This window comes from Pipra filicauda, unplaced genomic scaffold (assembly GCF_003945595.2).
Source record: "Pipra filicauda isolate LSUMZ 115617 unplaced genomic scaffold, ASM394559v2 scaffold335_size1511353_pilon, whole genome shotgun sequence".
In the NCBI taxonomy this organism is placed as follows: Eukaryota; Metazoa; Chordata; class Aves; order Passeriformes; family Pipridae; genus Pipra; species Pipra filicauda.
The window spans coordinates 1,120,549-1,143,488 of record NW_024104460.1 but is presented as its reverse complement, the minus strand read 5'-3'; the positions used below and the strand labels follow the sequence as shown (position 1 = coordinate 1,143,488).

The 22,940-nt window shown below is 40.9% G+C and overlaps 1 protein-coding gene across 13 annotated transcripts in view; it reads right to left on the bottom strand.

The window, feature by feature from the left end:
* TENM4 (teneurin transmembrane protein 4) overlaps positions 1 to 22,940 on the bottom strand; it is a 750,083-nt gene that overhangs the window by 66,986 nt on the left and 660,157 nt on the right. For all 13 annotated transcript variants that reach the window (XM_039384005.1, XM_039384003.1, XM_039384001.1 and 10 more), the window contains 3 exons: positions 13,855 to 13,974; positions 6,294 to 6,555; positions 203 to 470 (listed from right to left, as the gene is read on the bottom strand). In XM_039384005.1, the coding sequence (XP_039239939.1) occupies positions 203 to 470; positions 6,294 to 6,555; positions 13,855 to 13,974 (650 nt within the window). The remainder of the gene's footprint in view (positions 1 to 202; positions 471 to 6,293; positions 6,556 to 13,854; positions 13,975 to 22,940) is intronic.

The following is a 22,940-nucleotide window of genomic DNA, read 5'->3' as shown; positions in this document are numbered from 1 at the left end:
AAGCATTCAGTGATTCTGTGACTTATCTATTGGGGAATGTGTGCTGTTTGAACAGCTGGGCCAAATCCTCCCCAAGGAAGTAGCAGCAAATCAGCAGGGACTATTTCATGTGTTCGCAGTCAGACCATTCTGATCTACTACAGGTCTGTGCCTTGCCACTTAGCTGCTTTTAAAAAGAGACACAAACCCTGGGGTCACTTACCGAAGGCTTCTGAGAGCCCATACACCTTCTGGCTGTAAACGTCTGTCTTATCCCAGATGAAATAATAGGACAGGTCTGGAGCTGCTGCAAACCACTTTCTGAAGAGGCGTCCCTCGACGGCCACCATGAGGTGGACTTTCATGAGGTTGAAGGGGATGGTGGGGTGGGTCATGCTGATCCGCAGGACTGATTTGTAGCCAGCTGTGCGACTGCTCAAGTAACTCACTTTTATTTTACTACCGGAAACGTTAATCTCCTCTTGTAGAGCCTGTGGAAAAGCAATCCATGAGGTGTCAGATCAGCAGCGAGCAGACAGGAAAAAGCAGTGAAGCTGTAATTTATCAAACACACCAATATAAAAGCTCTGGCAGACATGTTACTAGTAGGCATCGAGTATGAAATCATATATGTAACTTATTGGGTTATTTGTGGAAGCCAAGGAATGCCTCCCTCTTTCTCCATCTCTATTACATGGGAGAAGAGGAAACCAAAGTATCACATTAGGTCAGGGCTTACAATGGGACTCTTAAAAGGAGTTCCAGGACACACAGTGAAAGGAGCTTGGTGTCGGAGATTATTCCAGCCCATCAGTTTAGCTTCCATTTTCTGTATTTTATCATGGTAGGCTTTTGTGGCTGCTAATTTTTGTCTCCTGACTTATTTTTCCTAATAAAATATCAAGCCCTACTTGGCCTGTATCCTTAAGGATGTTTCCTGGCCCTGATCATAACCTGCAATTCTCTCCATGACATTAGTGAATCCTGTTTCCACTCTCCCTCCTCTGACTTACCCATCTCTCCTTTGAAACTGCTCCTTGCCTACCTCACCTTTGACCCCTTTCTGCCTGAGCTACTATTTACCTCAAGCCTTTTTTTTTTCCCGTGTCCTAGTCCTTATTTTCTGATCTCACGGTTGTTCCTACTTACTCTGGTACTTGCTTCTTACCTGTGTGATGAAGCTTTCAGCCTGACCTATCACTTACAACTCCTTTCCCTTCCCTTGCAGTCCTCCTTCTCTTTCTTTTCCAAATTCATCTGTATTCTAAGTGAGTTGCTTCATTTTCTCCTCCAGCCATGAGTGTGGGCATTTCTGGCTGACTAGGACAGTTATCTCATTTAAGAAAAGACTTGAGAAACATTAGGGAAATTTTTTTCTGCCCCTGGTCTGCTTTGAGAACAGAGAAGTAACAGTAAAGATGGGATTTGCAGATAATATAACTGCTAAAGTATCACCAGATCTTAAAATTTCCTCTTCTTTTTTTTTTTCTTTTTTTAGCTGGAGAAATGCTCAGAAATTTTCTAGAAACTGATACCAAATACATCCCTGACACAGTGCTGATGCTCCCATGCAAATACTGATAAAAAAAAAAATCTTAGGAGAAAAAAATTGTCTCTTTCAAGAAAATTTCACTCGGAGGTAAGCACCCAGTGTGCACATTTTCAGCACAAGTCAGCAACCTTCAGTGAAGATTGAAACATGAACGTAGAAGCTTAGCAGTGAGCTAGAAACTTGGTCTGCTAATGGGATGCATTAGAAGGTCAAAGCTGGCACTGTCCTCTCCTGTGCCAGTGTGCTGAACCCTAAATGCTGGGAAAATGCTTCCCTAGCAATAGTCAGCTTTCTGAATATAAGGGATGTGGAAGCTTGAAGGCAGGTGGGTCACGAGATCCACCCATTAGAAAGGGATCATGGTGTGATTCTTGGGATTGTCCTGTGAAGGGCCAGAAGTTGGACTCAGTGATTCTTGAGGGTCACTTCCAACTCAGGAGATTCTATGATCCTCGTGTCTTCCAAGTTATGTCACTCCTATATCCAGATCCTCCTATGTGGAAGCAGCAAAGATCCCTGGCGTGATAAGTTGCTCATCTCTTACAGGTTTTCTGGTTAGTGTTACCAATAATGACAAATCTTGTAATCTGCACCCTGAAAACACCTCTTCTGAGCTATTATCCAAAGCCCCAACACTTTTTCAAGTGATAACTAACAGGTTCTGAGAGTTGCAGCACTTGACAAATGGACACATCCAGCAGTTAAAGCCCCATTCCACTGTGCTCATAAATATTTACTTTCTCTAATGTAGCCATTTAAATTTACATATCTCAGTGCTTAAGAGGCTGAAATATGACAGAACTGGGAAAACACAGGATTTTTAAAATATATTTTATGAGATCAGCAACAAGCTGGACTGGGACTAGGCTCAGCCAGAACTGAGCTGAGCCAAACCGCTGTAAAGGTGGGTCCCTTGTATCAAATCTATCTTCATATGTAATCCCACCAGGAAAAAACCAGGCAGAAATAATTGTCACAGAGGTACTATTTGGAAAGTCTGGTTCAGATCCCTGTCAGAAATAATTATTTCTCTCTGTGATGATCTATCTCTGCTGTCTACCATTCCAAAGAAAGGGTCAGCCCAACGCTACTGAGCCACTGAGCAGCACAAGGGGCTGTGTTTAAAGGTGTCTGCTTGAAGAAAGGGTTCAAACAGAAATTCAGTTGATCCAAAAAAACATTTGTAGTTTGTAAGTAGAGATAAACTAGCAACAAAGCACAGTATTAGTAGGGGAGAGTATAATCCAGTAGGACATCAGTGGGAGAAGAGGGGAAAAAAAAGCTTTAAAATACTCTGAATGCACTAAAAGTAACAAGAGCTGAATTGTGCCCTTATTTCTATTTGACAATTGCTGTTTGGCCCAGATACATTCATATGCTGTGTCTGTGGGCCTTGAGAAAGATTCTTAAGAGTTTATCCCAGCCTAACCAATATAATCTGCTCTATTAAAGGGGTCCAGCCACCAGGCTGGGTAGGCAGAAGAGCTGCTGCTTCAGGCTTACCAGGCATTTACACAATGTAGCAATTTTCACTGCCATGTTCCCTTTGCTCTGTGGTGTTGATCTATTCTTGTGTTAGTAGCAATTCTACTCTTTGCATGAGACAATGTAGGAAATCTAGTTTCTGTGTGCTTGGTTAACACTACTCTAACAGCTACTCTTCACTCTGCCAGCAGGCAGCAAGGAACAGTCAATGTCTTTTTTTTTTTAATAAGATGCTCAGAGGGAATTTTGAGAAAGAAAAGCATTTAGGGTCTGATTCAGGGGCCTTAACATAGACATCTAGTACTTTTGAGCTGTTCTATGGTATCCAAAACTTCTGCAAAGGCATGACAGCTCTGACATGGACCTTCTTGAAATCTCCACCTTTCTGAAGCTACAGCTGGAAGCCTGAAGGGACACTTCAGGGCATCCTTAATGGCCCCAAATCTGTCTATAGGCACCTGAATCAAACATTAAAAATGCATTATTTGGTCTCTTGAACGCATCCAGGTAGAGAGCACTGCATTTATTTGTTGGAGCTTATGAGGGTTTTATCTACCCACTTGTCAAAAATCTCTTTCCCAGCCCTGCTATCTGCTTGTCACCTCCTCCCAGCTTTGTGCTCACACCTTTTAAATTTAACATTTCCCTACTGAGAACTGTGTATTATAAAATGCAGCTGCAGGAACTGACAGCTAGGTTATTTTTTATTGTATGTACATCCAGTATAGAAATGAAAAGTAGTCCATTTCTGAACTGAAGTACAGTCAGGACTCTGTCACAAATCAGATTCTCTTGTAAACTCCTGCACCACAAACTCCATTAACCTTCAGCTATCGATATTTGATGTGGAATACTGGTTTACAGGTTTTAGCTCAATCATTTGGCACATGGGAAAAGTACTGTTCATCATGTATGGGATTCATCTTATCTCAACTTAGGAACCTAAGTTCGGCATCTCTTCTGAAGTGCTCTTTTAGGTCTCCCCACAGCAAACAGCAGAGATAGACTCTTTGGAAGGTTGATGTTGCCACGTAAACTTATGAGTGGGATTCAATTCCAGTTTAAGGCATCTAAATCCAGACATCAACTTATAAATATGCTCATGTGAGGTAGGCATATAAACATCAGTTATAGTCAGTGGAATCTAACTATTATCATCAGTGAGGGCCAGAAGTCTTAACTGATCTGTAGGCTCCACTGATAGTACTGATTAAATTTCTGTCAGCTTTAATGGAAGCTCAGACATCTAGCACCTCTCCCAATGACTGCATGTGAACTCCTTAATTAGGTGTCATAATGAATCCTTCTTAGGTATTAGATTCCATAACTACAGGTGTCTAGTGCTATTTGAGACGTCTAAGTGATTTGACATTCACAAGGATTTGGCAGATACAATGCAGGACACTGCTAGGGGGATCATTCTGGAGTGGCAGTTGGAGGCCAAGCAGGATATCAGGAGGACATTTAAAATGGCACTAAACATTTATGATGAGGGTGGTAAAACACTGGCACAGGTTGCCCAGAGAGGTGGTAGATGCCCCATCCCTGTAAACATTCAAAATCAGGTTGGACAGGGCTCTGAGCAGCCTGATCTGGTGGGAGTTGTTTGTGGCCATGGCAAGGAGGTTGGACTAGATTGCCTTTCAAAGGTCCCTTCCAATCCAAACCATTCTATGATTCTAGGATTTACAGTCAAGAAACTGTATCAAACCATTGCTTATGAACTACATCACTGGCTGCTCTCACACTAGAGAGAAACATGCGCTTTTATTAAAGAGGAGTTTTAGAACTTTTTTAGTTCAATAGATACAATTAACACAATCTGACAAGTATCCTACCAAATAATGAGTGAGGTTATGATCATAGTTGCACTGTATCAGATATTTTTTTCTTTCCTAGGCAGCACTGAACATTACCTTTCACAGTGTTTGCTGGTTTAGAAAAAAGAGATGTGAAAACTGAACCAAGAATCTGCACTATGGTGGACTTTAAAAGATCTGGGACTTAATTAGTAATTATGCTGGGACAAACGCAGTGACTGTAATTGGAAATTAGTGTGAGGAAGAATCATAAGATTTGGTCCAGAGGGAAAGGTAAAGAGACCACTACCTTTATTTGTTGCTGGGTTCAGAACCTGGTTTATTAAAATTAGAAGATATAAAATTACTTCTTTTCTCATTAATGGTACTGTAACTCCAATGGAGTCACCCAAGAAGCACACAATTCGTCCTTATACTTTTTATTGTTGGCAGATGATTATTTGTCACTAAAAGGAATACCCAGGACATGCTGAACTCTAAAATCCAGGGAACAACACTTCCAAGAAAGTAAAGCTTGAATGCTGGTACATCCAGATATTTCAACAGAGTAAGTGTTTTTAAGGAAAATCAATAATTTGGTTCTTTGGACTAGTCGGTTTAAAACCCAACTTTCCATTTAGCAAAATACCTTAAAGCAGATTACTACACCACTTTATCTGACCTACACTTCCTTAAAAAGTAGGAAAATGGGGATGAGTAATTAAAGGTAATCCTTTTGCTTTGCTCATCTATTCCAAATATCATAAAGGGCAATAAAACTGAGGTGCTCTGCAGGCTGGCCCTTTGCCAACCATGTGCTGACTACGTCTCAGTAGCTTTGTAGAGTGAGGGATATGACTTCCAACCATGAGAAAGTTCACTCCAACACTCCACCACTGAGGTCCACAGTGCCCCGTGGGTGGAATTTGCTCCTGAACAGAAGAAAGGCATTAGAGCAGGAGCAGTCCATCAGCCTGGGACCGGGCATATTGAATGCCAAAGGGCTGACCAAGGGTTTGTTGTGGGTTACACAAGGGTCCCAGCTCATGTGCTGTCAGCCACAAGTGCTTTGCTTTCATCTCTCAGGGATAAGGGAAAAGAAATCTTTTGGTGAAGTGAGTGCTTGGGAGCAAGTGCTACTGGCAAATGTCTGAAAAATGGTGTAACAAACAGAGAATGCTTCTGTTTAGGAAAGCAGATGAATAGTTGCATTTGTGTTGCTCAAAGCTGCCAAAAGAAGCACAGAAAAGGGTGGTGAGGCACTGGCACAGGTTGCACAGAGAAGCTGTGGCTGCCCCATCCCTGGAAACATTCTAGGCTGGGATGGATGGGGCTTGGATCAACTTAGTCTAGTGAAACGTGTTCCTGCTCATGGCAGGGAGGTTGGAAAGGGATCTTTAAGATCCCTTCCAACCCAAATCATTCTACGATTCTATAACTCTATGCTTTATTGTCTCCTTGGTTTATACAGTTCATACCTGGATTTCAGGAACAATAGGACCTTTCTCTGAGCAGGAAGTTGCAAAAGCTGTCAGCGGAGACGGAGAAACCACAGGGTTGGGCCGGGCAAAGTTACTGAGGTCACAGCTTGGGATCTCATTCTCTTCGTGCCTCATGACTATGGTTTCCATCACAAAGAAACGATCCCACGGCAGCCACAGCGTGTGTTCCTGGGTGATGAAGGGAGCCCGTTCAAAGTGCAGGATAATGGAGATTCCACCAATGGTAACAAGATCAAAGCTGTTTTTAAGAGATGGAATACAAAGTTAATGCAAGCACCACGCCCTCTGTTGGTAACAACTCCCTAGCAAGGACCCCCCGAAAAATAACTGCAAGAAATATCATCAGTCACATTTTATGAGCCTAAAACCTACAGCCCAAATAGGTGTTAGGTGAGTAACAGCAAGTGGCAGAGGCAGGAGTACAAGCTCAGCTTCTTTGCATTTTGTCCTCCTGTATATTAAAAACATACCCACACCTTTTTTGAAACAAATATTTATATTTTTGTTGTTGCTTTTCTAGTACTATTTGACCATACATATTCTTTTCTTTTTTTTAAAAAAAGTATTTATTATCCAAACACAGTCAGATTGGATCAATTCACATGATGAAATATACTATTTGGAAAGCGGTTTCTCTGACATATCTGCATAAAAACTGTCTTGGCATCACTGCTAACCTGACTAGTGCCTAATGCAACCCAGGAAACATGTAGAGCCCAGTCATGGACTGAGCCTGGTGTACTAGGAATGCATGCTGTGCAGGCTGTTTGTGTACCACAGGACTCAGCACATCATCTTTTTTGACTCTTAATCATTAAGATCAGAGCAGATGAATCACTGCCTGTGGTCTGTGACTTCACCCTAAGCCACCTCCAGCCAAGTGGCTTTTCTGCCTCTGTTAGTGTTGGATAACACTGTCAGGCTAACAGACAGCCCCCCAGAGCTGTGTGAAAAGATGTTACCTTGATAAGGAAAATATTCATCCTCTGGATGTAAAGATGTTGGGATAAGGTTCTGGGGTTTTTCTTAGTTTTGTATTTAAACTCCACATCTTGTCTGAAATGGAGATTTTATCAAGTACCACAGGGTGTATCTACTATGTATAGATGCAAAAAAAGAGGTGTTAAGTGAGAAAAGAAGGGATTTCAACACAAATTGAAGACCTCTTGGGTTTGCTTCTTTGTGTTTTTCTCAGTATCTCTTCAGTTGCAATGCCAAATGTGTGCTTCAGGCAAAGGAAGTTTTCTCATCCCTGCTTCTCACTTTCCACGCTTGGCGCTGCTGTATGACAGTCTCACTCAGAGTTTACACACGTGAACAAGCTCACTGGCTTCAGAAGAATTCCTCGTGTGCTTAAAGAGCTGTGAGCTTATGTGCTTCTCTGCATGAGAACTGGGATCTGATTGCCCAAAGGCAGACTTGATGCACCTTGTAAATACAGGGTAAGAAACAAGATGAAAAATGGTTTTGAAATTATTTTTTAAAATTAATTGTGAGGCTTTCACATCAGCTGCAAAAATACCAGAGGAGCAACAATGGGTATGAACTACTTCTAAACACAAGTCTTTGGCAAGAAATGGCTTTGGAGAACCCTTTCTGGTTTATGACTAATGGAGTGAGGTCTCATTTAGCAAATATAACTATGGAAAGAAGGTTTTTCATGGAAGAATGTCAAACTGAGTCCATGAGAGGAAGTGGAAAGCATTTTAAAAAGCTATAGCCATGTTTATTATACCACTTGGGTTGGGGCATCAGCTTCCCAGACCTACAGAGCTTGGCTTGCAGCAGCCTGATGAGTAACTTGTTGGTCCCTGCCAGCAAAGCTGAGCAACACTTGTACTCTGATGTGAATGTTTTTAACAGTCAATTAGCATTTGGCAAGTCCTTCAGCTGGGAAGAAGACGCTTGCTCTGCATGGATCCAGGCACTGAACAGGGCAACAGGAGGGAAGAAATAAACATTACAAATGATGCTCAATAAGTTTTTAGGCAAGTTGGAAGAGGCTTTATTTGCAAACACCTCCATTTCACTTCTTTGGCTTCACTGAGTCTGGGACATGGATGGGAACTTGCTGCAGGGAAACATCCTGGCCTCTGCTGCATCCCCAAAACAGGATGCAGAAGGGAAAGTACCTCCTTGTCAGACTCCAGCAGCTGTGAAAACAGAGCCATGCAGTATTTTTTAGCAGTCAGTGTTGCTCATGACCTGGTTTTCCCAGAGTCTCAAGGTGCAGCTTTCAAGTTACCTTGATGAATTGAACAAAATGTAAACCCAAAACCAAACAGAAAAACCCAAACTGAAAACACCTTCTTTCCAGTTTCCCTTAGTGAAATTAAATTTAAAAAAGGGGGAAAACATTTTGGGATTGAAGAAAAGAGATACTTTTATTTCTGTTTCTGCTGCTGATCTCTGATGTATTCTTTATCACTCTGAAAAAATCATACTTGTTGTACAGTTGTATTGTTGTTTTTCTTTAAAAACTCTGGAGAGACAGGCTGAAGGATGAAATTATCTATTTATCCACAAAGCAGGCTCAAAAAATAAGAACTCTGCAGAAAAGTATAACCCTTTCCCATCTCTTTGCTCTGAAAGTTCATGTATTTGGTATTTCTGAGAACAAAGGCCAAAGCTGCTGAATGTGAAAGAAAATGAATGTAAATGAAAATGAACTTGAAAGAAAAAGTCTGGAGACTTTCTTGTTGTTTTACTAACACTGTTCCTACAACTCAGGGACACTGAGGACTTGCAGCCTCTATAAACTACCAGTTTAATCAAATATAAAGCTTTATTTAAAAATGTGGTTTATAATCCAGTTCTGATACTTTGATTTGTCTATTAACTTTGCTTTACAGAGAAGTGCATACAACAGAGTAGTTTGAGACTTGTCATTTTTTTATTTGTGCCTTGTTACATGAACAAAATCTCTGTCCCAACAATTAGGCTAAAAACAAATGCAAGCCTTGAAATTATAAAAGTTTTGCTCAGATTAAGTAATGTGACTTAAATAGGATGTAAGAGGAGAGCCCTGGAATACAGTGAACCCACTTACAGGGGTGAAAAATTCAGTTCACTGTACTTCTAAAACCAAAATTTTACTTACTCATTTTGAAACTTGGCCATGCCAAAAAACCCCCCCAAAACCAACAAAACCAAACAAACCAAACCTGGAGCAACAAAATCAGCTTAGGAACCAATCTAGCTAAACTGATGCAATTGTATCTTTAAATTCCCTTACTTTAAACCCCCAGTTATTACTCTGCTATCAGTAAACTGATTTACTAAATCAATTTCAGGCAACTCAGTGCACATTTTCACGAATAGATATTCCTATGGTGAATATGTCAAATAATAAAGCTATTGAGTTTTATGCAGTTATCTCATGACCCCTGGAACAAGGTAACTGCTTGCATGTGTGCTCCCATTTATTCTTCAAAACAGAATGACACAGAAGATGGTCCAGATGACCCTGTATGACTGTGCACTGCACTGGACCAGGAATACATGCAGCCTGCTACTGTAGGTCAGGAGAACCTACTTCTTGCCTAAGAGCATCAACTTCTTAAAACAAAGTGACTCAATCCCATGAAAACTGCACTGTGAAAAAGCCGAAGTCATGCTCTATTGAAAAATTACTCAAAACATAAAAAAAGATAATAGAGACTGGAATAGCAATAATTCTTTACATGATTTTGAAAGTGCATTACAAATAGTATTTAATGAATACTGTAACAATCAGTAAGGAAGGCAAGCAAATGTTAACTCCCTTTCACAATTTGGGTTGCTGGCCTGGGAAGGTCAAGAGATGCATCTAATGCTACCCACCAAATCAGCAGTGAGGCTAGGATTAGAAATAAGGGATGTCTGACAACATTTTCTGCCCTGATAAATTTTAGTCTGAATGGTCTTAAATAGTTCAAGGTAATTTACAGACTACTGAATAATTCACTGGAGTCAAGGACAGATCTGATGGGGCTTTGAGCAACCCGGTCTAGTGGAAGGTGCTCATGGTAGGGGGGTTGGAACTAGATGACCTTTAAGGTCCCTTCCGACACAAACCATTCCATGAGTCCATGATTTTGGTGTTCTTTAACTCGTCTATTCATGGAAAAGTGACTTTCACTTGTCCATTTATTACCTCCAGAGTACACAGATGCAGTGCTGTGTACTGTTCATTTAAGAAAATACCTGCGTGTATCTCTCAGCCAGGTTGGAAGGTATTTTTATTATTCCAGACACTGAGTACTGCAACTGGGCAATTTGTTGGATGTTGGCTGTGCACCACACGTGCATGAAGCTTCTGTAGAAGCAGACTGATTTGAGAGGAAGGCGAAGAAAGTGAAATCAGAAGAGCTGACACCACACAGTGTGGGGTTACGCTGACCCCCACCAGCTGCTGACAGAAACCACAGCTTTAGGATGAATCCCACTTGGTCACAGATTCCCTGCTCTGAGACACCTGATCTCTGTCACTTTTATCACTTGGAGCTGAGTATCTGTTGGGGGCTGAGTCAGCAAACTGCAGGCTGAGCTTCTTGAAACTAATTTAACTTCTGGAGGTTGGCAACCAGCCCCAAGGAACCAAGAGTCCACTGAAGCCTGGTGGAGCATACTGATGCTCCAGCTGCATTGCTTTATGCCCTGGGTCCCCTGTTCAGCTAGACCTTGGGAAGAACATGGTATGTAAGGAGCATCCCTAGTTTGAAATGCCAGAAGAAGTAGGTATATAGCAGTATGTGTGTGGGGTGTTTGCCTTTCACCACCCAAGAACAAAATAGTTACTTGCCTGCAGCCTGGATAACAGCACTCACCTCCATACTCTGTCCCTGTTTAGCTTACTGGTATGTTTGCTGACTAGAGGTGCAGTAGAGGTGCTAGGTACAGCCCAATTGCAAAGTAAAGAGATGGTCCCTTCCTCAAAGTACTTCTAAGCTAAATGTGAGATTATACACAGTAGCTGGACCTTGTATATGTACAAGGAAACAGATAGAAAAAAGGTTATGACAGGCATTGTTGTCCAGGAATTTTTCAGGCACATTTATCTGTTCTAATGGACACAGATTTTGTGCTGGTCTGTAGACAGCAAGCTGATCATGAAAATGTGGTTTGGATCCCACTTTCATGCAAAATAGGTTCAATAAGGATGATGGAGATACTCATAGCATAAATGTTCAACTTTTTTCTTAGGCAGTAATGCCTAAGCTATGGGGCAATAAAAAGACACCAGCTCCAGAGGCATCCTTTTCTAAGCAAGACCCCTAGTTTTTCTGGAATGCCTTTTTATTATCCACATTTTATTGCCACGTCATCTAAGAGCTGGAGTATCACTCAGTAAGCCTCCCAGTCACCATCAGTGTTACAATGGGTGCAAAGGCCCTTGAGTGTGAACGGGACAGCGTTAAGCACAAGTTGCTACCACATGTTCATTATAATTCTATCAGCTTCTCAGGCCAAGTCAAACCTTCAATGAAAGTTGTGGGTTGGAGACATGCTAAAATTTATAAATCCTCTCCCAAGTGCTATTGGTTAGTGGTACATAAAGTATGTGCGGCTGAAACCCCTTATGTTACGTTTTTGTTCTTAAAAGAAAGGGAGCCAATTAGGATTGACAAACAAAAGATAAGATGAAAGACATTCCAAATTTACAATGCTTTTGTTTTGGTTGAGCATGATTGCTCAGATTTTGCCTCTAACACAACCATAATCTTAATGACTTCTTCCTAATCATTTCAACATGAATTAGCATGAACAGAGCTCTTGGGAGCATGAGACGTCTTTTCTTTATATGCATAGGCACTCCACTGCCCAATTCTTGGCTAAGGATTCTAGGTGATATCACAAAGTTAATACTAACAAATAATAAACAATAATAATAGAATAGAATAGCAATGGAATAGCAATGGAATAGAATAGAATAGAATAGAATAGAATAGAATAGAATAGAATATTCAGTTGTTCAGGAACTACAAGGATCATCAAGTCCAACTGCCTGACCAATTCAGAGCTGATCAAATTAACCATATTATTAAGGGCATTGTCCAAATTACTCTTAAACACTGTCAGGCTTGGGGAATCGATCACCTCTCTAGGAATTTTGAGGAGTACATTCAGTGCAGGTGGCTTGGGGTGCAGGTGCAGTTCGAGTTGCACACTGAACTCTGGGGAGTGGGAACCGAAACAAAGGGTCATGAACTGCTGACCCTTTGCATAACAAAATGGCATGAGGATTGTGGCCCAGTCAGGTGACAGGACACTCAGTGACGCAGCAGGAACTGAAGACTCCAGACTTTCCTGTCCTTAGACTGTGAGGGGAAAAAAGCCCAGGGGTTCCTTTGTTTGGGGTCCCTCCTTGGAGGCACCAACCCAAGCTGTTATTTAGCTATTGCACCAAGATTAAATTCTTTTAAGGATTGAGATGTCTGAGACTCTGCTGTTTGAAGCCTGGGGTCGAGCCAGTAAGGAAACCTAGTCTGACTGTGTGAGTGTGGGGTGTGTAGCTGTGAAGGGGCTTTGGTCCCAGCTCAGGTGCTGTGAGAATGACTGCCAGAGTGGCTCCGGGATGGTCAGACAGGGAAGTTTCTTGAACAGGACTCCTATTCTCCTGTTCCAGTCTTTGAGCACCCTCTCAGTAATGTTTCCTCATATTCAGTTTAAACTTCCCCTGGTGCAGTTTCGAACCATTCCCACACATCCTGTCACTGGATCACAGAGATGATCTCAGCACCTCCCTCTCCACATTCCCTCCTTGGGAAGCTGTAGGAAGCAATGAGGTCACCCCTCAACCTCCTTTTCTCCAACTAGACAAACCCAGAGTCCTCAGACGCTCCTCACACAGGACATTCCTTCCATCTCTACCACCAGCTTTCTTGCCCTCCTCTGGACACATTCAGGGACCTGAACATATTTCTTAAATTGTGGGGCCCACAACTGCACACCGTACCAACACCGAGTACAGTGGGACAATCACCTCTTTGACTGGCTGGTCACGCAAGCACCACAGGATGGAGTTTGCCCTCTTGGCTGCTAGGACACACTGCTGGCTCCTATTCAGCTGCTGCTGGCCAGCATCCCCAGACCCTATCTGCAAGGATGCTCTCCAGCCACTTCTCTTCCAATTTATACTTGTGCCTGGTGTTACTCTATTCTGGGGGCAGAAAATCCAGCATTTTGGTTTTTTAAATTTTATCCCATTCATCATAGCCCAATGCTCCAATCTAGATCCCGCTGCAAGGTCTCCTGTCCCTCAAGAGAGTCAACAGCACCTCACAGTTTGGCACCATCTGCAAACTTGCTAATAGGGCATTCAACTCCTGCCCATATTGTAGATAAATACATTGAACAGGACTGGTTCTGGAACTGAACCCTGAGGAATAGCACTGGTGACTGGCCACCAGCCCCATAACAACCAACGATAACGTATCAGCATCTTAAAAATGCATCAAAAATAAAGGTGCTCTTGGAAGGTGTTTCTTTTTAATGTTCATGGTAATAATGCTGTTACTACTGCTTGAATACTGTAAATCCTATACAGACATCCTACCTGCCATCTTGTCTGCTGATTGTGTACCCAAGGTGAGGATTGTTGACAAAGCTGATGTTCACTCCGACTAGAGGGGTTCCATCTGCCGTCATAACTTGGCCTCGAATCACACATGCATGTCTGCAAAAAGGAGAAAAATAATAAGAAATAGTAAGTATTTTTGACAAATGTAGGTTTTTCCTCTATTTCTGTGTCTGGGAATTCTAATGCATTAGCAAGTCCAGGCCTTTATATCCTGGATAGCTGGAAGCTATGCTGTGTGTTTTGATGGTGAGATGCTGCTCTTGAAGGCTTTCTCAGGAGTTACGTAAAAACATCAATACCTAAGGTAAGGTTTACAATTATCCTACTCTACAAAAGCAACTGCTGCAGCATATCCTTCATTAGCTATAAACTTTTGTAGGATTCACAATATCACACTGGAATTTCACAGAATCATAGAATATCCTGAGTTGAAAGGGACCAACAAAGGTCATCAAGCCCAATTCCTGGCCCTGCACAGGACAGCCCCAAAACCACACCATGTTCCTGAGAGTGTTATCCAAACACTTCTTGAACTCTGTCAGGCTTGATGCCATGACCAATTCCCATGGAAGCCTGCTCCAGTGCCCAACCACTCTCTGAGTGAAGAACCTTTTCCTAATATCCAATAGTGTCTTAACAATATTGCCCTAATGCAATGCGCATTTTAAAATCAAAGAGAACAGGCACCTACCGAGCGGTGCATGGACATATTTAAGGCACAAGAGCCACAGAAGCCCTTGACCAAGGCTTGGCAGCTCATTTCTTCTCCATTTGGGAAAATCGCGACAGATAATTTGCCCGGTTCAGATACCTTCTTAACAAACTGCTTGAGGAGCTGAGCACTCTAACAGGATAGGCTTTTTCTTCTCCTCTTCTTCTTCCCCAGTTTGGCAGATTGCACTGTTTTATAGGATACATCTATTCTAATTACTCTATGCTCTGTAATGTGCTCTTTTATCTAAGGACTTCAAGGATCCTTACAAACACTGATTAATATTGCAAGACTCATATTTTTACAGAGAGAGGGAAATAAAGCACAGAATGATTTTCAGTTGTCCAAGGTCAGTCAGAAAACATGCAGTAACGCCAAAGACAAATTTTCTAGGTTCTTATTCCAAAGCCTGTTTCCAGACCTCTTAAGTCATTACTATACTACTACTTTAGGAGCTTCCCACAAAGACAAAGCAGCACATGTCTGTGAGGCTGTCTGAACCCAATTTTTGGCTGAAGGTAACTATTTTTCTGAGCAGCAACAGCAAATTGTGGTGTCAGTGTGCTAACGTGACCCAGTGAATGATTTTCCTAACTGCCATCCTGCTGGAGAGCAGAGATTGAAAGCCAGTGTTCCTCCAGGTGCAGGACCAGATCTCAGTTACAGTAAATCATCCCAGCTGCACTTCAACAGAGCAATGGTGCTTTACTGGTTCACTGAGGCAAAGGATGATATCTGCAATGTTTTGTAAAGACGATTTCATAAACTTGGATCATTTAGGGATCATTTTCCTACAGGTTGCCTAAAAATCTGAGATTGTATAATGCAAAGAGATAAAGTATAATTTCTATTCAATAAAGGCTGCACAATTTGTGCATTCCACAGTTCAGAAAGCAGATCATTTGCCAGGGAGTCCTCAATAAAATTCCCACTGATCTAAATGGAGAGCTCCGATATTAACAAAAATGACTGAAGGGTTACCAAAATGTGTCTGCAATCTAAAATGTGACCGGATTAACACATAATTTTGAAATAGGCCGCAGGAAAATGAGATATTGGAAATGATTTTTCTATCATTGATATATCATCACTGACTTGTTAGGAGTCATGTAGGCAAGGACTTGGACAAAGTTTGGAGCTAGTAATCATAGAGTCCTAGAATCTTTGAATGGTCTGGGTTGGAAGCGACCTTATACACCATCTAGTTCCAACCCCCCTGCCATGGGCAGGGACACCTTTCACTAGACTGGGTTGCTCAGAGCCCCATCCAGCCTGGCCTTGAACACTTCCAGGGATGGGGCTAATGGGGAGAATAATATCCTTAATACTGCTATTGCTTCTCCTATTGAAGAGCTCTAACTCAGCTTTTCCCATATACAACAAATGGAAAATAATATTCCAGTACAGTATTATGCACATCACTATCTAACACACAGGTAGAGCATAACTCAAAGGATCACAATGCCATTGAATATGCTTGGAAAAATGTCAACACTTGGAATAACCCCAATGAAGTCAGCAGGTTACCAACCATAGTTCAATTTCAGCAAAAAGTGAATGTGACTGAGCACACCTCTGACTCAAGAGCAGAAGCTAGGCCTTCTCTTCCCAGATTTTTCCATGATTGCCTCCACCCTGCTGTCTCCTTTTCCATCCTTTAGAGAGAGCAGAGGAAGGGTTTGAAACAGCCTTGTCTCATTTTCTCATGAAATGGCTGCATATTTTGTGAAAGACAAAGAATCATTGCAGATTTGAATGCAGTTTCTTGAATACTAAGACCTGAGCATGACTGACTCAGTATTCTGAATATTCAACATATTCAACACAGGGACCACAAATGTTTTAAAATAATTGAGAGACAATATCACACATTTCTATGAATGCAAGAACACTTCCATCTCTTGTTTTTGGTTCCAAGAGTTTAAAGGAAGTAAAGGAAAAAATACAGATTGCAGGTGTCTCTCCAGCTGCCCTACAGAAAACACATCCAAGCAGTTGCAAACTTCTACGTAAGGCATGCACATTGGCCTAGACACAACTGGTCTGTTACATATCACTGACAACTATTTCTACAACAAGTACCAGGACAATGTGGACAAACAAGGAACTTCCTCTCTTCTTGGCAGCTCAGTTCTCATTGTAGCTCCAGCTCTGCCAGCACACCTTCGTGCTCACTAACTTGGACACTGTCTCTTCTCAGAGAAGCAGCTCGTCAGCAAGCCCAGCTGCATCCACCACCCTCCCGAGGACTATAAGAGTAGCTTTATTTCCATGCTATAAGAAAAGATGTTCCCACAAAGGGGACATCATTCCCAAACCACAGTGATAAAAAGAAGCTGGAGCAACATGCACGAGTTTGAATTCATTTAAAAGTGAGAGGGACGGAAACTGGAGGAAAACTCAAGCTCAGACCATCCCTGATTAGTCTCAAATCTTCTCTTCCTGGGTGTCAAAATTTACCCCACTTGGATAAAACAGTTCATACAGACTGTTGGAAGCAGCTGGCTCCTCTAGTGTCAATATGTCCTTTCTGGAGGCAAGATCGAGTATCCACAATGCCCAAGCCCCCCAGGAACCTGGTTAATGCTAATTTAGTCAGCCATTTCCTTCAGAAGACCTTGGTCTAAATGCAATTACACTACAAAGAAGTTAAGTGGTACTGCTAAGATGCTCAGCTCTGCTAGAAGGTCTCTCAATACATTTACATAAAATTATCTCTCATGTTAATAGAAGAGATTTATTCCATCAGTCCAGGAATGCTAGCTCAGAGTGTTTTCTGCAGTTGAACAAAACTGGATTTCTTGTAGCCAGAGCTTCATCGTTCCATTAAATTATTAACAGATTTCATGTATTGCCTCTGTTTTTTTGTTTGTTTTTGGTTTTGTTTATTTCTTTGTTTTTGTTTTGTTTTGTTTCCTTCACTACTGTTACATGAGGCTGTATGGATTCGTGTTTTACAAGGAAAATCAGTCTCAATTTTTCCTCTTCTTTAATTACATTTTTCCTTTTTTTTTTTAATTTGTCCATAAAAGTTTGCCTGAAAGACCAAATCATTGTCAAAATGCTCTCTAGGATGCCAGATGGCATATCAGACCATTTTACACTGTTGCTTTGTGAAGTCATTCTTTATTTCCAAGAAAATTAAATTAAATCTTTCTGGTAAGATCTGGGCCACAGTGGCAAAACGGACAGGGGTGCACTGATGCCTTTACGTTCCCATTGCTCAGATACAAATAAAGTTTGACAAGCTGTCAAGAAAATTCAAGCAGACAAAACTACCCTTAGAACAGAAGCCAGAAAAGTAAATTCCACAGAAGCCATCTCACATTGTGGCAGCACATTAAAGATTTGTCTTTAATACTAACTCTGATCCAGTGTTTCACAACTTAGACATTGGTCCTTCCAATACTCCTTACTCAAAGACGTTTTCTGCTGACACTGTGCTTGGCATTAGGAAAAAAGAGAAAAATACTGCTTCTGCTAGGCATTTTTCACTAGGAAAATTCCATGCATTCTAATCCCCACTTTTTCTGCAAGAAATGTATATTCTTTCCTTGACTGAGGATAGGTGCCATGGGAAATCTCACCCTGATGAATTTCTGCTGCTTCTCAAAATATTTCCAACATAACTCATTGTGCCTTCTCCTTTAAAGGTTTCAGATGTGTGGAAATGGTCTTCATGACTGCTTAGCCATTCTCAGCCAAGTTATTAATAATATGTATTTCAATTTGACACTATAAATCTCTTTGACCTTACCACTTCCATATTTTATTGGTATATATAAATACACACACACATATACAGGATTTATCTTTCTGCTCTGGATAAAACTTCAACAGAGCACCATAGAACAAAAATCTAGAAAGTTATAGTTCATTGGGAAGAATGTTATTAATGAAATTAGATAATCTCAGTTTCATTTCTTCCTCTGCTCCAGCCTTTCTGTGTGACACTGGTCATGTCGTCTAGTCTGCATGTCTCTGTACTTCACCTGCAAAACAACAGTCCTCTGCTTATTGACGCCTTTGAGTTTTTAGGATTTTTAGCTTTTTGTAGCTTTTAATGTAGTTTTCCTTCACTTTAGACTGCTACTTTCTTACTGTTTGTGTGTCACATTCCTGAAGCTTTGGTTTAACTGTCTTTTAACCACCTTTTCAAGGCAACAGATATTCAGCAAGAACATTCCGTTGGATTCTGTTGTGATGTGCACCTGGACCGAAATAACAAGAGAGATGGTAGACAAAACAAGATAGAAGGCCCAAGACCATTGGAGGGACCCCAGTGGGGCAGGGTACCAGGGCAAAAGGGGTTTTAGGATTGGCTGTCCCTATTAGATATGATAATTAGTAAAGATAAAAAAGTGTAAGAATTCTGTATGTGGGGGCGTGCACCTTTTGTACTCTGTGGCCAGAAGGCCTTCAATAAAAGAGCTGTTCTCTATCTTATCTAATTTACCTGGAGAGTTTTTTTCTCCCAAAGATTTTAGACATCATTATAGAGATATAAGAAGAATAACCGTAATAGTCTGATAATCCCTTGTGTAGGGATTTTACATTCTCATGGAACCTCATCTGTGATATGCTTAGGCTGATAAGTGCCTATAAGTACAGTCATTTGGTACAATCTCCTGGCTTTAGCTGCTGTGGCCATTTTGCTTGAGAATAAGAGGACGAAGCAAAATGTATCTTGTTCATTTTGAGTTGAATGCACCTGTCTCATGTTAAACAACCTCAGGGCAGTCTAGTACCAGGATAGATAGAAAACCTGGTATAATGCCAAGGTAAAAGCTAAGGGCATCGTGATCAAACACATGGACACAGAGAAAATGCCTGAGCTGGCAGATGAAGGACAAAAGAAGAAAAGGAAAGATCAGAACATGCAGACGTTTAAGTTCATTGCTCGTGGCAGTATTTCCCTCAAAAGCTGTCTGTAAAAACAGCCTTGCCCATTTGCCTCTTAACAGTGGAGAAAAACCTCCTGACAGTCTTCCCTTGAATTGAAGGCAATCCCTGTCTGGCTCTTTTGGTTCAGTTTAGTTCTAGGAAAAGCTTAAACTTGAAACCTATGTACTGTTCTTAGCTGTCATCTGAATTAAGGAATTAAGGTTAGGAAAAAGAATGCAAATGATCCTGCTGAAGGTTTCCTTGTTAAAAAAGGAAAAAAAAAGCACACTTATATAGAAAACGAAAATTAAAAGAGTAGTTATCCAGAAAGACCCCCACACTACCACAGATAGCACAAGTGAGTTTCTGAAAGGGTTTGGCACATGTTGGGCAGCTGGGATACAAATCCTGCTGGCTTTAGTAGGGCCTGGTGCATTAGGACATGGGGTAATGGTTTTAAACTGAAAGAGGGTAGATTCGGACTAAATTCAAGGAAGAAGTAGTTTACGATAAGGGTGTTAAAACACTAGCAAAGGCTGTGTGGAGAGGTGCTGGCTGCCCCATCCCTGGAAATATTCAAGGTCAGGCTGGATGGGGCTTTAAGTAACCTAATCCAGTTGAAAATGTCCCTGCTCATGGCAATGGCGTTGGAGGACAGCCTTTAAAAATCCCTTTCACCCCAAACCATTGTATATCTGAATTAGGCTAATCTGAGGAGTTCACAGTAAGGGAAGCACCAGAATGCCCATGTCAATCTGACAAAGGGACTAATGTTTGACCATATCCCAGATGGGGACTTGCTAAAGTGGCACTGACAGACTGGTTTACGTCAGATCCTGCCACTCAGCTTTGTGAGGAGCTGATGGAACAAGGACCCTGGAGAAAGAGAATGTGTCATGCGGAGCAAAGTTTAGAAGAGCTCTGAATAGGCTCAGTAAAATATAGTCAGTTCTAAATTGTTTGCAGCAAGAAAAAGTACCTGGTCTGTTGGTTTAACTTACTCAGTGAACCTATTTATAAGGTCCCATCACTGAAGGATCAAGAGATGAGGATGATTATGTGAACATGGTCCTCAGCTGTTAATCTTTCCCAAGAAGCCTTCTACAGCCTTTTAGATATTCCACAATACATACAGTAAAGCTGAGTGAATGAAAAGCCCCAATGGAAACCCATTACTTAAATTGCTAAAGGACAGGGAAAACACTGCATAACGCTTGGATACTTTTATAAATGTGTCTAGTGAAGTTGGTATTTGAAGTTAAAAAGCAAAGTGCTTATTAATCAATATAATAACACCTCTAGATGCAGATTCTATTCTTGTTGCTCTTTAGACCTGGTCTAACTTGACAGTATCAAACCAGTGGGCCCTTTTCATCTGCTATTTTTAGTATCCATGCAAGGGCTTGGTTTTGTGACCATCTGTTGTCCAGTTTCTCAGGCTCTCCACTGCTCCACAAAGACTTATAAACTGATAGTTCTTAAATATCACCTTGGTCATAATCTTTTTTTCAGCAATATTAGTGACTGCTGATTGTAGCTCCTCCATAAGGAAAAGAAGGTATCTTTATTGCATGAGGACCACTTCTCGAAAACCCACGATGGAATGATCATCACTCTCAAAAGAATTCCCTGTTGGCTCCTTTCTTGAAAGGCTCAGGCCCTTATTGCTTTGAAAACTTCTCCCAAGAATTGAACCTTATTCACCTTCTTGATGTATGTCCGTTTTCTCTTTATAAAAGCACAGTCTTCCTCTTTGATCTGCCAAACAAGCTGGCCAGTGCTGGAAAGACATCCCACTCCTACCAGCCAAAGCATCTTGTGTCTACCTCTATGCCTCATTGACTCGCTATTTTTACATCCCAAGATTTTTCAGCTGAGCTGTAAAGGGGAGGTGGGAGGATAAGGGATACGGGAAGGCTACTCAGCCGAGGAAAAGACACTGATGATGTCTGGGAAATAATAAAACTGGCTCCAACTATACTATTTAAATGAAAGTATTTTAGAACAGAGTTTTATAGGAAACGCAGCACATAATAAAGTTGGGCTGTGCTTTACTGCAGAGTTTCAGTGAAGAATCCTTTTATTCCCAATGTCGTTGACTAATGCTTTAAAAGTTGATGATTCTCTCCCTTTCTTCAGTACAACCAAAGAAACACTCTCTTGTTTTGCATAAGATATCAAAGAAACAGAATCACATTCATACTTTTTTATGTCTGTTCAATCCAAGTCAAGTGTCCAGTAGTATGTAAGGTGCAAGATAATTTTTCCACCTAATACTGAAGTATGCTCATTTCATAATTTTTCAGAAATGATCCTATAACCATTATTTCTGTGAGAGGTAAAAACTTTATGCTGCAATAACTTTCAGAGATGAATAATGTATTCATGCCAAGTAATGTCTGCAGAACTTACCAGTTCTGTATTATTACAGTATTTTACATCTGGTATTTATTTGGTAAGCTATGGCCACATATTCAGCTCTGTAGAAGAACAAGAATAAAAGCACTTCTTTCCACTGAATCTGAGGCATCATGAAAGCAAAACTGAGCAGAAGAAAAGGAAAAAGACATTATTTCCAGGTTAAGTATAAAATGAGCTCTGAAAGTTCTTTAACTACATATAACATGTCTGATAGCTTTGTAATGATCCAAAAGATTTAGGAAAAAATTATTCAATAAAATATATAAGATTTTATGTTTGTGATTTTAAAACTGCTTTCTTATGTAGTGGGTTTTAACCAATTTAGGAAATAAATCTCACACTTTAAGGACAGACTCTTCCTGATAGGGCTGCTCTTTTTTCACAGGAAAGTACTTTGAATACTGAATAAATATTAATCAAGTATCTATATGCAGATTCAAGAGAATACATCAGCACCTACAGCACAGTTTACACTCCTAAATCCAAAAGTGCATGTCAGCACCTCTGTAATCCAGGAGGTACTTAGCTCATTACAAGGTTTTTTTTCAAAGCCTGAAAGCTTTGAAGGCTTGAAATTTGGCTTCTGCATACTCCAAGAGCTCCTTGGGGGACGTGTATCACTTGAGACCTTTTAATTCCAGGTACAGGATGGTGCAGCATCTCTATCAGCTGTCTTGCCAGACCCTGGAAGCATGCCCAAATCACACTAGGAAGATCCTACTCAGGAGTTTGTGCTTGGTAATAAATATCCAATGTTTTTAAAATATTTGTTAAAAACTGCACCCAAGTCTCTCTAATGACTGTATACAGGACTTACAGAGTCATTGAATCATTAGGGTTGGAAAAGACCTATTAGATTATCGAGTCCAATCAACTTCCTCCTATGCCACTTGTGAAAGAGGAATATAACTACATCATGATTACACTATCTACACTATAGAAAAAAACATAAATATGGATAGGAATTTTGCTTTCGTTAAGTCCTGTGGGTACAAATTCCACAAAGTTCAAGTAAGTAGCTGCACATATTGCATTAATGTATAGA